The sequence below is a fragment of the Bufo bufo genome, chromosome 4 (assembly GCF_905171765.1).
Source record: "Bufo bufo chromosome 4, aBufBuf1.1, whole genome shotgun sequence".
In the NCBI taxonomy this organism is placed as follows: domain Eukaryota; kingdom Metazoa; phylum Chordata; class Amphibia; order Anura; family Bufonidae; genus Bufo; species Bufo bufo.
The window spans coordinates 80,202,000-80,219,046 of record NC_053392.1 but is presented as its reverse complement, the minus strand read 5'-3'; the positions used below and the strand labels follow the sequence as shown (position 1 = coordinate 80,219,046).

Below are 17,047 nucleotides of genomic sequence, written 5' to 3'. Positions count from 1 at the left end.
CTTCAACTTTACAGTTTTTACATAATAAGGGCTCATGCACACAGCCGTAGTTTCGGTCTGGATCCGATCAGCATTTTTTGCAGATTGGATGCGGACTCATTCATCTCAATGGGGCCGCAAAAGATGCAGACAGCACACCCGTGTGTCCGTTCCACGTCCCCACAAAAAAATAAAAATAAATAGAACATATTCTATTCTTTTCCTTTCTGCGGACGAGAAAATGTCACGGCGTATAAAGGGCCGACTTTAAGGTGCATACAAACTACATTTGCAATATACGTATGGCGTATTCACCGGGTGAGCTCCTGGTGCATGTGTCCAACATAACCATACTCCCCCGGAGTTCCTTTACGCCTCTGCTGGACCAACAATCTTTTACTGTAGTCAATCATTACTTCTAGTACTAATTCACTAATGTCAGTGATCGGCCTACCCAACCAGTCACCCACCTACCTACCACCTCCTTAAGGGTGGTGTCACACACAATATATGGAGGTTATATGGCTGGCACTGTTTTTGGTGCCCTGAGTCAGGCACTGGCATGACCACACTGTGACTAGCACTGCTATTGTGGACCTGTGACTGGCACAGTTATGGTGGCCCTATGGCAATGTTGTGTGGCCCCTGTGACTGTCACTGTTAAAAGGCACTGTGGCTCGCAATGTTATGGAGGCATTACAGCTGCACTATTATGAGGGTCTTTGGCGCTGATGGTCTTATAGCGTCACTGTGGGCGGCATCGTATGGTATCACCAAAGCAGGTACTATGGCTGGCACTTCCAGCTTAACTATAAATGTATTTATCCAAAAAATGCATGTTTTCAACGTTTTGGCTTTAAATTTCCCAATGGTCTGAAGCTCAGTGTATCAGCGGGTGAAGTTATGTGAGATGACAGGTAAGGTGTTATACTGTATGATACCCACCGTGCTTAGTACTTGGAAGGAGCAGTAGAACAGCAAATACCACAGGACTCTTCCGGTGACAAAGGGAGGAACAAACCACAAGAAGAAATAAGAGAGTACGAGAAACGGGGTGCACCCCAAAATCCTGAAATACAGAGAGAGAAAGGATGATGTGACCACCTCCAATTCTGCTACCTATGGCCACATATTCACACATCACTCATCAGACGCCATCTAAAGCTATTCTTAACTTGGTGGATTCAGAGATACTGCTCGAGAGTCCCATCCTGAGAACATATGCGGCTATTTCCATATATAGCATCCCCCCTGGGGGGATCCCCAAACACTGTTAGCATTCTGGCTGTGTTTGGGGATAACCCTGTATAAATGTTATTCGTCACTGTTTTTCAAAATTTTAATTGCTGCTACCAGGTCTTGAACCCAGAACCTTCTGTATGGGAGATTGACATACTGACCAGTGAGCTACAGAGCCCACTGTTACTAATAGGATGATTTTCTCTAAGCAAAAGCCTTCACTACTATTCATGTAAAATGTACTGGCATCTTGAGGTACATCTCTATGTATCAGTACATTGTATACGATAACAGTAAAAGTATAATTTATTTAGTAATTACAAAATATATAATATAGACGAGCCGCCATGTTACTGGTTGGCGTCATTAATCCGAGGGGGGGAGGGGAGTCTGGGGCGCCAATTAGTGTCTTGTACCCCCAAATCATCCACAAAGGGGTTTAAAGGCATCACCTAACCAGCCTAAATTGTATAGACCATGCTTAAGGAAGAAAGCCTCCTTACGCGGGGAGCCATTACATATCCTAATAGAAGGATGAAAGGCCTATGTGTAGCCCAATTTTAAAGGGGTTGTCCACTTTCTGGTTACTGTTTACCAATGTGTTTATGAGATGATTATATGACCTTTGTTGAAATTCTGCATCATTTTCTATATTTCATAAGGTATGTCTCCATGTTTGCCAAGACTTTTGTGCTGTCCATACAGAGGTCCTGTCCATAAAGTTGCTACTGATGGAGGGTCATGTGACCAGGCAAATCACCTCTATTCAAATACACTGCATCTGCACTTGTTCTGTTGGGAGTTTAGAGCAGTGTGTTTGAATGGAGGAGACATCACATGGAAGTGATTTGCCTGGACACATGATATTCCATCAGTGGCCATTTTATGGACAGGACCTCCATGAGGACAGCAAAAAATGGTGCAGGATTTCAACAACGGCTATATTAGTAAGTGCCATATAATCATATCACAAGCACGTTGCTAAACAGTAGCCAGAAAGTGGCCAGCCTCATTAACAATAAATCAGTGCCTGGAGTGGCAATATGTCACCGATTTTGAATTGTCGAAGAGGAGCATCATGTTTCAGAGTAGGCAATCCACACACTTCAAGATGTAAGTATACTGAAAACATTCTTCTGCAGGCAAGATATTAATTATGGTGGGTTGTTGAGTCCTTAAAACCCATTTAAAAATCATCATTGTGGGATGAACAATCGTATTACCGATCATTCATTTTTGTACTATCGATAACTGTTGCACGTGAATGGCACTTAACTCCTTAAGGACACAGCCTTATTTCACCTTAAGGACCAGGCAATTTTTTGCAAATCTGACCAGTGTCACTTTAAGTGGTGATGACTTTAAAACACTTTGACTTATCCAGGCCATTCTGAGATAGTTTTTTTCGTCACATATTGTCCTTCATGACACTGGTAAAATGGAGTCAAAAAAAATATTTTTTATAAAATACCAAATTTGCAAATAATTTTGAAAAATTAGCAAAGTTTCAATTTCTCTACTTCTATAATACATAGTAATACCTACAAAAATTGTTATTACTTTACATTCCCCATATGTCTACTTCATGTTAGGATCATTTTGGGAATGACATTTTATTTTTGGGGGACGTTACAAGGCTTATAAGTTTAGAAGTAAATATTGAAATTTCTCAGAAATTTTCAAAAACCAACTTTTTAAGGACCAGTTCAGGTCTGAAGTCTTTTTGTGAGGCTTACATAATAAAAACCACCCAAAAATTAGAAACTACACCCCTTAAGGTATTCAAAACTGATTTTACAAACGTCGTTAACCCTTTAGGTGTTCCACAAGAAATAATGGAAAATAGAGATACAATTTCAAAATATCACTTTTTTGGCAGATTTTACATTTTAATATTTTTTTTTCCAGTTACAAAGCAAGGGTTAACAGCCAAACAAAACTCAATATTTATGGCCCTGATTCTGTAGTTTACAGAAACACCCCATATGTTGTCGCAAATTGCTGTATGGGCACACGGCAGGGCGCAGAAGGAAAGGAATGCCATACGGTTTTTGGAAGGCAGATTTTGCTGGACTTTTTTCTTTTTACACCATATCCCATTTGAAGCCCCCCTGATGCACCCCAAGAGTAGAAACTCCATAAAAGTGACCCCATCTAAGAAACTACACCCCTCGAGGTATTCAAAACTGATTTTACAAACGTCGTTAACCCTTTAGGTGTTCCACAAGAATTAATGGAAAATAGAGATACAATATCAAAATTTCACTTTTTTGGCAGATTTTACATTTTAAATATTTTTTTTCCAGTTACAAAGCAAAGGTTAACAGCCAAACAAAACTCAATATTTATGGCCCTGATTCTGTAGTTTACAGAAACACCCCATATGTGGTCATAAACTGCTGTACGGGCACATGGCAGGGCGCAGAAGGAAAGGAATGCCATACGGTTTTTGGAAGGCAGATTTTGCTGGACTGGTTTTTTGACACCATGTCCCATTTGAAGCCCCCCTGATGCACCCCTAAAGTAGAAACTCCAAAAAAGTGTCCCCATTTTAGAAACTGCGGGAAAGGGTGGAAGTTTTGTTGGTACTAGTTTAGGGTACATATGATTTTTGGCTGCTCTAGATTACACTTTTTGTGAGGAAAGGTAACAAGAAATAGCTGTTTTGGCACCATTTTTTTTTAGTTATTTACAACATTCATCTGACAGGTTAGATCATGTGGTATTTTTATAGAGCAGGTTGTCACGGATGCGGCGATACCTAATATGTATAAAAGTTTTTTATTTATGTAAGTTTTACACAATGATTTCATTTTTGAAACAAAAAAATTCATGTTTTAGTGTCTCCATAGTCTGAGAGCCATAGTTTTTTCAGTTTTTGGGCGATTATCTTGGGTAGGGTATGATTTTTGCGGGATGAGATGACGGTTTGATTGGCACTATTTTGGGGTGCGTATGACTTTTTGATCGCTTGCTATTACACTTTTTGTGATGTAAGGTGACAAAAAATGGCTTTTTTACAGCGTTTTTATATTATTATTTTTTTACAGTGTTCACCTGAGGGGTAAGGTCATGTGATATTTTTATAGAACCGGTTGATACGGATGCGGCGATACCTAATATGTATACTTTTTTAAATTTACTTAAGTTTTACATAATAACAGCTTTTCTAAAACAAATAAAATTATGTTTTAGTGTCTCCATATTCTGAGCCATAGTTTTTTTATTTTTTGGGCGATTGTCTTAGGTAGGGGCTAATTTTTTGTGGGATGAGGTGATGGTTAGATTGGTACTATTTTGGTGGGCATACGCCTTTTTGATCGCTTACTGTTGTACTTTTTGTGATGTAAGGTAGTTTATTTAGAACAGTTTTTATTTTTTATGGTGTTCATCTGAGGGGTTAAGTCATGTGATATGTTTATAGAGCCGTTCGATACGGATGCGGCGATACCTAATATGTCTACTTTTTTTTACCAAAGTTTTTTTACTTTATTTGGGGGAAATTTTTTTACTTTATTTGGGGAAAATTATGTTTTTGTTTATTTTTTACTTGAAACTTGTAATTTTTTGGGGGGAAACTTTTTTTGCAACTTTTTTTTTTAACTTTATTTTTTGTCCCACTTTGGGACTTCAACTTTTGGGGGTCTAATCTCTTTTACAATGCATTCCAATACTTCTGTATTGGAATACATTGGCTGTATGAGTAATACTGTGTGTATTACTCATAAAGCTTCCGGCCTGTGAGATCCAGGGGGCTGGATCTCACAGGCTCGTCATCGGAAGGCAGCACCAATGCCTAAGGAAGGCATTGCGCTGCCTTCCATGCCATCGGGTCCCCCCTACAGCCGCATGGGGACCTGATGGCACCGTCGCATAAGGTAAAACCACAAACCGCAGGTCTGAATTGACCTGCGGTTTGCGGCGATCGCCGACACGGGGGGCGGGGGTTAGTTCATGGGACCCCCTTCCCCCCCGCATTTAGCCAAGGTGCCTGCTCAATGATTTGAGCAGGCACCTTGTTCCGATCCCCACCCGCCGAGCGGCGGTGTTTGGAAATACATAGGACGTACCCGTACGCCCTGTGTCCTTAAGGACCGGGAAATCAGGGCGTACCGGTACGCCCTATGTCCTAAACAGGTTAATGGGCGCCGACTGACATCATCATTAGGCTACATGCACATGAACGTTGTTTGTTTCCGTGTCCGTTCCGTTTTTTTTATTTTTTTGCGGATAGGATGTGGACCCATTCATTTCAATGGGTCCGCAAAAAATGCAGACGGCAGACCGTGTGTCGTCCGCATCAGTATGTCTGTTCCGTAGCCCCGCAAAAAAAAATAGAACATGTCCTATGCTTGTCCGTTTTAGACATTGTTACAATGGATCCGCAAAAAAGGATGGCATTCGGATGTCATCAGTTTTTTTTGGCGGATCCGCAATTTGCGGACCGCAAAACACATACGGTCATCTGCATGTAGCCTAAGTCTGTAACATCTTGCAGGCGGCACTGTAATGTAATAGATGATTAAAAACCTGCTCCGTATCAATCATTACTTTCTACTTGATCACTGTGGAGTGATGATTTTCACAGAGCTGTTTAAAAAAAAATCGAAATACAAAGAGACAATGCCGGTCACCAGTTCTGTGTGACAATGGCAGAGGTTCTCTGGCCCTCTGCGGGATAATGGGCTGCGGGGGAATTCACCTCGGCTAATTGTGCAGTGAAAATGAAAACAGGAGGTTCTAGCAGTGTCTGCCCGAGTTCAGCCGGTGCCACGTCTGCTGCATAAACCCTTGTCCTGGGCATGCCACTGGAGCAGAATAATGCAGCCACCTATACTGGCTAGTACTAATGGCCCTAACACACAATCACTCAGTTACTCTCCAGTTTTCATATACCCCATTAGGGGTATATTCTGAGTTGCAAAATGCATCCCTCGCCCCCGGAGGACCTGTCCTGCATTATAGAGAAAACTCACTGATTTCAGTGGTCACTGTGCAATGCTTAATTTGCCCTGTGGTGGCGCTGTAGGGAAACTGAATACTCCCTGGCAGGTTTCCGCTCAGATTACAGCTGATCAGTGTCCCATTGTGACATGGCCAAATTATCCAAGATCAGTCAAGAGGAGGGTCTGCTGTAGGGATCAGGCAATATTTATCTATGGTTTTGTCCAGTTTTATACTAAAATCACTGGAAGTGGTTTTTATGGTTTACTGTAGGGATGCTCAACCTGCGGCCCTCCAGCTGTTGTAAAACTACAACTCCCACCATGCCCTGCTGTAGTATGATAGCTGTATGCTGTCTCGGCAGCTGGGAGTTGAAGTTTTGCAACAGCTGGAATGATATGTAGCTTGAGAAAGACGCTGTGTGTTGAAACGTTGCTGTTATTTTCGGTGTGAATAAACACAAGGATTTGATTCAAGATTGAGAGTGCTGTGACTTCCCTGAAGGTTTCTTTACATTTGAGGGGTCTCTGAGGCCGGGACCTATCGTCATGAGCACCGCCGCCATAACACGGACTAGTTGTTCCAGTAAGTGGTGCTGTCCTACTTCATTCTTTTTGTTGCAACAGCTGGAGGGCCGCAGGTTGGACATCCCTGGTCTACTATAATCCCTCTAAAAAGGTCCTAATTACTGCACCCAATCCAGGTTCCAAAAATCAGGGCAAACCCAAAACAATGAGTTCCTCCCAAAATCACCATTATTTTTCATTATTCTTCAACTTATATTATTAATGGGGTTGATGGGTTGTTTTTGAAGAAACAGCACCGATTGTGTCTACAGGCTGTGTCTGGTATTGCATTTGAATTTACCTGCAATACCACTTACATACCATGGACAAGAGTGGCGCCTTTTCTAACCTAATTAAAACTGAAATCTCCCGGGGCCAGGAACTTCCCACTCTATTGTCACACAGGTGGATGTAGGGATACACACAGCACCCACAGTGTGGAGTCTAGGTCATGGTCACAATACACTGTGGGTGCTGTATTCAGGGGTCCATAAGGGAATTAACTTTAATTTGACAGGACCCCAGTGCATACTTGCTAACAGTCCCAAATTTGCTGGGACAAACCCACAGAGAGGGCCTTATGCAAACACCACACAAAAGTGACTGTTTTGGGGTGTTCCCAGTAATTCTGAGTCCAGGACTTTTCCAGGGATTTTCCAAAATATAGTTACTGATATTGGGATATCTTCAGGATAAGTCATAGACACATAAAAAAGACAGCTCTGGGGACCTTAGTCACCACCCTATCTGTCTTCATTGTGAAACCAGTCCAAGTGTGATTAGCAGTGGTGTAGCGGTGGGGGTCTGTCGCCCCCGGTGCAAAATTGCAGGGGGCACCAGCAGGGCCGCAGTGCAAATTAGGCAAGGTGAGGTATTCGCCTCAGGCGGTGCAGCCCTGGTGACAAGTGGCGGGCGGCGGCAGGGCACAGGGAGATGGAAGCGCTCATCTCCATAGTCATCTGTATCGCCACCCTCAGGACAGCGATACAGATGGATGCTGCAGCCTATCAGAGGTCGGTGCAGGCGGCGCGATAAGGTCATCGCACCACCTGAGCCGTACAGCGCGATGACACAGGCCAGAAGAGGATTGCATCGCTGCCAGCCTGATGGAGGTAAGTATAAGTGTTTATTTTTTTATATGGTACAATACAGGAGAGGAGCGCTGTGGGGGCACTTGTTACTGGCACATGATTGGGGGGGCATCTATGGGGAGTACTTCTTACTGGCACATGATTGGGGCACTATGGCGGCACTTTTTACTGGCACATTATTGGGTGGCACTTCTTACTGGCACATTATTGGGGGCATCTACTGAGGACACATTATGATGGGTACTATGGGGAAGGGGGACAGGAGTACTATGGAGTCATCTACGGCGGGCACTTGCAAATTATGGGGGATACTGAGGGCATCTACTGGGGCACTATATATGGGGCATTTTATACTGGTACATTATGGGTGGCACTAGGAGGAAGGGGGGAGAGAAGCACTATGGGGGCATTTACTGGGGGCACTATATAGCGGTATTTTATACTCGCACATTATGAGGGCACTATGGGGACATTAGCTCAACTGGGGACATTATAAGGGGGCATTTTATGTACTGTCACATTATAAGGAGAATTATTACTACTGGGAGTATTATGGTGGGCTTTATTATTACTGGGGGTATATGGGGAACATGATTACTAGTATGGGCACTATGGGAGCAGTATTACTTCTGGGGCACAGTGGGGGCACTGTAGGAGCACAATTACTACCATGTGTGCTCTAGCAGAGAATTATTACTATTGGTGGGACTTTTGGGAGCACTATTACTGTGGGGGCACCTTGGCACAGTATCAGCTTACCACAATTATTTTTGGGGGACGTTATGTTTACACTATTAGTTTCGGGGACACTGTTTCCTGGGCGCAGTTGTTTTATGGCACTGTGTGCCAATAATTATTAAAGGGCACTATCTGTGTGGTACTACTATTATCAGGGGGTTTATCTGTTTCTGCAGTATAGTATTGGGGAGCACAGCGGCACAGTATTTGGGGCGGTAGGATGATTTGTCCAGAAGATGGTAGGATGATGGAAAAGTAGTAAACTAAGATTTTTTTTTTCCTAGGTCAGGAAGGGGTTAACTCAACATTGCATTTTTCCAAAGGGAGAACATGAACGTGACATTATATTTGCAATATACTTTATAAGGCTACATGCACACGACCGCGCCGTGCGGTCCACAAGTTGCGGCGGATCTACAAAATACGGATGCTAGCTATAACAGACAAGAATAGGACATGTTCTATTTTTTGGGCCGGAACAGAGCAACGGATGCGGATAGCACACAGAGTGCTGTCTGCATCTTTTGCGGCCCCGTTGAAGTGAATGGGTCCGCATCTGAGCCGCAAGAAATGCGGCTCGGATGTGGACCCAAACAACGGTCGTGTGCATGGGGCCTCAGGATGGTTTTATTCCTGGAGGCTCAGTTCTCGGTGTTTATGGAGGGTGTAAGAATGAAGAATGTGATTTCACTCGCTGTCCAGTCGCCCGGTGCTGAAACTGACCAAACCTCCAGCTCAGACTGCTGCCAAGCAGATCCGGTCAGGAGCCCTAAAAAAACCACTTCCTTATAGTCTAAAAATTACTACTGAAGGTGGCCACATGTCAGAAGAACATCAGCAGAACCTGCGGGACCGGGCCGACCATCTAATGTGTGTGTTGGTGCCCCCACTCCTTCCCAGGGTGAAAAAAGGGCTGGCCAACATGTCGGATCCACCACCACAAAACAAACTGTACACCATGGTCACTGACTCTCTGCAAAATTCATGAAATCTTGGCAGCAGGTCTAAGGAGACCTGGAGGGTCTACAGAAATGTCTGCTGGTGTCTTCTCTATTGATTTAGTGTGCCCGTGATCTTCTGCAAAACAAGGACAATCTGCCATTCAGAAGCCTTGGAGAGGTGGGCAGCAATCCTTTAAGAGTTGTCCCACCATAATAAATTGTCACCTATCCCATGGTTGATCGCTAGAGGTCCCACTGCTGAGCTCCCATGATCATGAGGATAGGAGTCCCAAGTCAATGGTCAAACCTCGAAAGATCAAATACCTATCATTTATCCTTTGTTTATGGTGAGAACACCCCTTTAAAGGGGCCTGTTCTCAGGATAGGTCCTCAATATTAAATTGTGGTAGTCCAATACTCCACACCTCCTCAGATCAGCTGTTTCAGGCAGGCGCTGGCACTGGTAATAGGAGAGACAGCACACTGAGCATGCAGGGCCATCAAGGTCCCACATGGGAATACCTCTTTAAGAGAAAATGATTGCAGATAATCCCAGGAAATCATCTTCAGTCTGAACAGGCAGGGCTGGAGTGTAAAGCATGGATGGAGGGACAGAGCAGCAGCCTGAACCTCTGATGAGACAGGAGGGTACTTCAGACTACCATGTGGTTCTATTAGACAGTGCAGCTAGGCTGAAGCCACCTATCCAGTATTACCCATAGGTGGTGCCTCTCTGCACAATCACCACAACCAGGGGTGTACCGTCCTTTTTGGTCAAAAGAAGATGTTTTTATGGGTGATCACATGACCTGTATATTTTAGGACAAGTGACACATTCACACTATTTTACAGTAGGGGGCATGTAAGCTATGGGCCTACACGTATTCCAGCTGAGGATATTATTGCACATGCACTGGACAGCCCGCGTCTTATTTTACCCCATCACTTACATATAGACCACATATGTTCATTGTACATGTATCAACCAAATGCATGTAGTAAAAGGTTAGACCTCCAAGATGGGGGCTTGCCCGAATAACAACAGATCTCACCCACCATGGCATCAGTCGTCCAATTACAGTCCATTTGCTTTTGTTAATGCAAAATCCGACAACAGGATCTGCGATTCCTCCACAGGTTTTCCCAATGATCAGCACCAGACAGGCCTCGAAAGGAGTTATCTAGGAGAAGTGGGAGACAAGATAATGTGCGATTACACAATGACTCACTTCAAGACCGGGCCATTTACCCCCTGCAGAAGGGAATTACACATCCTGGTAAAGTAGGGGGTGAGGACCTCTTTGAACTTTTTATAATAAGAGATGGGATATACATCCGGCCCGGGACTCTTACCCGATGGTATTGACAATAAAATCTTATCTACCTCTTCCATTGTAAAGGGTCTCAGCAAGTCTACTTTGTCTGAGTCACTTAAAGCCGGTATTTTAATGGACTGAAGGAAGGTATCGATATGGGCTTGTAGCCGGCAGCTAGGTCTTCCTTATGTATGTTATATAGTGAGGTGTAGAATCTGCAAAATTCCTCAGCAATGGCTGGGGTGGTGGTTAGTCTATTTCCTTCTTTTGATTTAATGGCATGCCCAAATGTCTTATTTCTTTGAGACCTGAGTAGATTAGACATTAGTTTAGAACCTTTGTTGCCATGTAAGTAATGTTTAAATCGTAGGGCTTGCATTATTTTGGCTGATTTGACATTTAATAGATCCTTCAGCTGTGATCTAAGGGACTTTAGTGCCACCTGTACCTCCCCAGATTGCGTTGACTTGTGCAGGTTCTCCATTGTTGAGATCTGGGTAAGTAAGGAGTTTAGTTTTTGTGTCCTTTGTTTTTTAACCTTAGTACCTAGGCTAATGAGTTCCCCTCTGATGACCACCTTGTGGGTTTCCCACAGAATAGGTATAGAGGGAGTTATCGTTCTCTTTGAAGTAGTCTAAGATTCTCTGCGTGATATGTTTCTTATGTGTCTCACCCTCTAGGAGGGTATCATTCAACCTCCAGGTCCATGTCTTAGGTGGAAGATCTCTAAATGTTAGTGTTAAGCTGACCGGGGCATGGTCCGAGATGGTAATGCTACCTATTATCGCCTCCTTAACCAATATTAGTGAATGATTGGACAGGAAAATGTAATCCAATCTCTGATGGGAGCAATGTGTTTGCGAATAAAATGTGTAGTCCCTTTCCTCAGGGTTCAGGACTCTCCAGACATCTGAGACCCCAAGCTCTGCCAGGGCTAGTTGTAGCTTGTGGATTTGTTTTTTATGCAAAAGTCTGCTGGGCGAGGTGGTATCTTTGGTATGATCTAGTACAAGGTTCAGGTCACCACCCAAAACTAACATGCCCTCGCCAAAGGTTTTAAGTGTCTCTAACGTCTGGAGAAGCCACCCAACCTGTTTAGTGTTTGGGGCATATATATTCGCTAACGTGACAACCATGTTCAAGATTTTCCCCTTGATAAACAGAAATCTTCCTTCTGGATCAACCAGCTTGGCTGTTAAAGTAAAAGGTATATTCCTGCCAATACCTATTGAGACCCCTCTTGCTGCTGATAAGTATGAGGAAAGGTACCAGGTGGGGAAACATTTGCTTGACAGATTGGGTGTGAGTGTCGAACATGGGTTTCTTGCAGGAAGATTATTTCTGCCCTCTCCTTCCTTCGTGTGTGGTAGACTTGACTACGCTTTTGTGGAATATTCATTCCGTTCACATTTAGTGACAAAACTTGGACTTCAGCCATGATACTAACAGTGTGTATCAAGGAGCTTCTCAGATAGGACTGTGTATAATAGAGACGACAAGGAAGGGGTACAACAGAAACAACCAACTATCAACAAATTAAAGGGGGACCAAGTCCCTAAGGGCACAGTAGGGTGCCGTAACGCAATTATTGACCTGGAATAATGGGCCATGGGGGGGTACATAGGGGAAAGAGCTCCGCGAGTGCCAGAGCCCCGGCCACCCGGCCCCATAAACATGTAATATTACCTGACAATGAAGTGATAACATTTATGTCTACTAAGACATGAGGAATAAAGAGCAAGCCGCTATGAAATTCCAACAACCGGCCAGAGACGCCATAGACCTCTCCGCCCGCCTACATAGAATCCACAGCCGCTTGAAAGCATTATTATATAGATGACTAACTGTAACATGCAGTAGATAACAGAGGCATGATAACAATATGACTTCAAGTGGGATAAGGGAGAGACCAGGACAAAACAAGTGCCCCGATCTACCCCCACCCCAATACAAAACATATACTAGGGTTCATTTTCATATTGAACTCCTAGTGAAGGCACACATGGAATATCAAACCCCAAGCCTAAGTGACTTAGCGTTCAATCCACGGGAGCTGACTTCGTCTTTGGCGTTTTGGCACGCGAAACTTGGTGCCATGGCGATGTCTCTGGTAGCTTTGGGAGACTCTCAAAGCAGGCTGATGGGAGCCATGATGGGATGTCGAGGGGCTACATGTTCAGTGCCTCCCATATTTTGGTCAAGTCCTCTGGTACTCTCACTACCAGTTGTTTGCCCTTCACTGTAGTACTGAGGCCGAAAGGGAAAAGCCATCTTGCTGGGAGCTTCCTATCTCTCAGGGCTGAGGTGACCGGGCGCAAAGCCCGACGTTTGGCGAGGGTGCAAGCCGCCAGGTCTTGGAATAACAAGATCTTATGTTCATCATATAGAATCTCCTCACAGTCTCTGGCTGCTTTGAGAATGTCAGCAGTGTCCAGGTAATTTAGCAGTGCACACACTGTATCCCTTGGTGGCTCTCCAGCCGACGGTCTGGGTCTAAGGGCTCTGTGGGCTCTCTCAATAATAATGTTGTCAGCACGTTCCTGACCCACAAGCTTGCTGAAAATTTGGCGTACAACGCTCGGTATAACGTCAGCAGGGACCGTTTCCGGTATTCCTCTCAGCCTCACATTTTTCCTCCTGCCCCAATTTTCCTGATCCTCCAGGTACATGTAGGCATTATTAATCTGGTTACACATGGTCTTCATCTGGGATTGCATCCCCTTGCTATGCTGCGCCATGACAGACTGAGACTCTTCAAGTGCCTCCACCCTATGCCCCATCTGCTTAACCTCCGTTTTGATATCTGCCAGCTCTCTCATCACTGGCGAAAGGGCTTGTGCCAGGGAGTCTTGTAAGAAAGTTCTGGTGATGGGTAGCGAGTCTAGCTCACCTTGTGTGTCCGGTGGAGCGCATGAGAGTTCGCCCTCGTCTACCTCTTCCTCCGGCGCTGCCGCTTGCTGCGTGGTTCGCGCCGTTTTTCCCTGTTCTGCTGGGGGAGAAGCTCCTTTACTGAGGTGCTTGTTTAAGTCTCCTTGCGATTTTTTCGGACTTAGGGTGTTCTCTATCACCCCACCTCTATCTCCGTTAGTTTTCCTCATGTTTGGTCAGGTTTAGACGGTTTTAAAGCTGTTTGGCCGGGTGTCTGCACAGGAGCTCATGGATCAAGCGTCCTACACCATGCTCTTCCGGCTCCGCCCCCAAGTGACCACATTTTGTAAACTACACTCAACAGCTGTTTCATAGAATTTTTAATACTTCGGTGTGAAAATGAAAAATTACATTTTTCTTTTACAAGAAAATGGTGCGTTAGGCCCAAACTTTATTTTTCACAAAAGATAACAGGAAAATATCCCCCCCAATTTGCTAACCACTTTATCCTGAATACAGTAACACCCCAATTGTGGTCGTAAACTGTTATTTGGAGATACGCCAAAGCTCAGAAGGGAAGGAGCGGCATCTGGATTTTTCTAACATGGAATTTTCTATCACGGTTTTTAAGAGCAATAATTTTTTTTTTTTTTGTTGAATCAGCTGTGTGAGGGCTTATTTTGTGCGAGACAAGTTATAGTATTGGCACCATTTTGGGGTACATTTGGCTTTCTGGTTGCTTTTTATCTCATTTTTGTAAGGTGAAGTCACAAAAAAAGCTGTTTGGTGTAATTTTTCTATATTTATATTTTTTTTACACCGTTCACTTGATGTGGTAGATCATGTGATATTTTTATAGATTCAGTCATTACGGACAAAACGATACCAAATATGTCTATGTTTTATTTTTTTTACACAATAAAAACATTTTGTATTGCCATTTTCTTAGAGCCATATTTTTTTTAGCTATAGTCTTGTGGTAGGGCTTGTTTTTTGCGGGACGAGGTGATGTTTTTATTGCTACCATTTTGGGGTACAGATGACTTTTTGACTGATTGATATTACGTTTTTTGTGAGGTGAGGTGACTAAAAAAACTGTTTAGGCATAATTATTATTTTTTTTTTTTACACCATTCACTTGATGGGGTAGATCATGTGATATTTTTGTAGAGCCAATTGTTACGGACGCGGTGATACCAAATGTCTATTTTTTATAATTTTTTTTACATTTTAAACAATAAGAGCATTTTTAGAACAAAAAAATCATGTTTGTGTGTTGCAATTTTCATAGAAAACATTGAATGGAATGGACGGTTTCAAAGTAAAATAACAAAATTTTATTAATAAACTGGTTAAAAAATGACTACCGGTAATCTCTTATTTTCTATATATAAATAACAAGGCTAAGGTGAGTAAATAACAAATAGGGGTAAGAAAACATATCTATCCCCCAACAAACACTGTGGACAATCAGCAAACTGTTTATGGTGTGCACAGTGAGCCACAAATAATCCACCAAGTGGGTGGTGGCAGTCACTAATCTGGGACTATTGTATTGTGCAGTCCCAGCGCTGTCACCACTACAAAACACATTTAGGGTCCATAGTGTATTCTTCGAGACCTAATCTAGGGTATCAAGATATTAGACCTCCCAGGACCCTAAACTACCGCTATGCTCAAGTCTGGCTAATAACAAATCCCCCTGCTCAACGCGTTTCTAGTGGCCCTGTGGCAGGCACTTCATCAGGAGCTATTAGGGCACAGGTACTGAAAGTTATATACATAGCCTAACAGACAGAGAGAGGTTGCGATGAGTACTGCATGTAAACCGTGCAGCAGCACCAGCACTAGTATGCCCGTGCGCGCCCGCCCATATCTGCTGTTTAAATAGGGACAGGTCCGTGCTTCAGGAGGTAGGTTTGGCTGAAGCGGCCAACCGCAAGAGAGGGGCGTGTCACATCAGAGTAAGCCGCCCCAAGTCTTGGAGACCCGCCTCATCATAATTAATAAGGCATCCCAGTCCACAGTAAGGTAACGGAGGCATCTATAAGCGGCCATAGACAATAGCTAAGAAAGAGGGGGAGGAAGGTATAAACATAGGGTGGAAGTCTTTCTGATTACGCTTCCCTTCCATAGGTATCACCAGTGCATTTAGAAACTTGATGAGGATTTTTAAGGATCATGTGAGGACGTGGTGGGAACAACAATCCCTTGAAACATATATTAAAGACAACATAGTCCCCCAGGGATTACGCATCCCCATCACACCTGCTGCTGGTCGACACTCTCCAGAATTCCTTGCGAAATGGGAAAAAGAGTCAATTGATTCCTCCTTTCACCTAATGCGGTCGTTACTAGGGGCGGAGAAAACTCTTTTGTCCAGAACAGACAGGGAATTGAAGGAGAGTATTGAACACGCCAAAAAGTTCAGTAATAATCCTGACTTCAGTAAAAAAGAAAATACTTTGCAACTGGCAGTGGAAAAATTCACCCTCTTTATCAAAAATAAAAAACACTCCCAATACATCAGGGATACTCGGGACTTTAAAGAGGGGAGGATCTTTGAGTTTGGAGGTAGTAAGAATAAAATTACAGGAACTGACACAGAACATTCCTCCTCCCCTATTTTTACTTTTAAACCGTCCATTCCATTCAGTGATTTATAGTTTGAATCTGTGACGGTAAACACATTAACCTTTGCTATTCTGTGATGATTGCAATTTTCATAGAGCCATATTTTTTTATATTTCTGGCTATGGTCTTGTGTGGGGGCTTATTTTTTGCGGGATGAGGTGACGTTTTTATTGATACCATTTTGGGGTACATACGACTTTTTGATTGAGGGGATATGATAGAAACTTTTAAATACATAAAGGGAATCAACAAGGTAAAAGAGGAAAGAATATTTAAAAGAAGAAAAATTGCTACAAGAGGACATAGTTTTAAATTAGAGGGGCAAAGGTTTAAAAGTAATATAAGGAAGTATTACTTTACTGAGAGAGTAGTGGATGCATGGAATAGCCTTCCTGCAGAAGTGGTAGCTGCAAATACAGTGAAGGAGTTTAAGCATGCATGGGATAGGCATAAGGCCATCCTTCATATAAGATAGGGCCGGGGGCTATCCATAGTATTCAGTATATTGGGCAGACTAGATGGGCCAAATGGTTCTTATCTGCCGACACATTCTATGTTTCTATGTTTCTATGATTAACATTATGTTTTTTGGGAGGTAAGCTCACAAAAAAAAATCTGTTTTGGCGCAAATTATTATTATTATTTTTTATGGTGTTGACCTGATGCTGTAGATTATATAATATTATATAGCCGGTCGTTACGGACGCGGTGATACCAAATATTTAATTTTT

The 17,047-nt window shown here is 43.2% G+C and overlaps 1 protein-coding gene across 4 annotated transcripts in view; it reads right to left on the bottom strand.

Moving 5' to 3' along the window:
- MFSD2B (major facilitator superfamily domain containing 2B) overlaps positions 1-17,047 on the bottom strand; it is a 65,399-nt gene that overhangs the window by 25,502 nt on the left and 22,850 nt on the right. For all 4 annotated transcript variants that reach the window (XM_040427418.1, XM_040427419.1, XM_040427421.1 and 1 more), the window contains exons 3-4: positions 10,555-10,679; positions 925-1,048 (exon numbers count right to left, since the gene is read on the bottom strand). In XM_040427418.1, the coding sequence (XP_040283352.1) occupies positions 925-1,048; positions 10,555-10,679 (249 nt within the window). The remainder of the gene's footprint in view (positions 1-924; positions 1,049-10,554; positions 10,680-17,047) is intronic.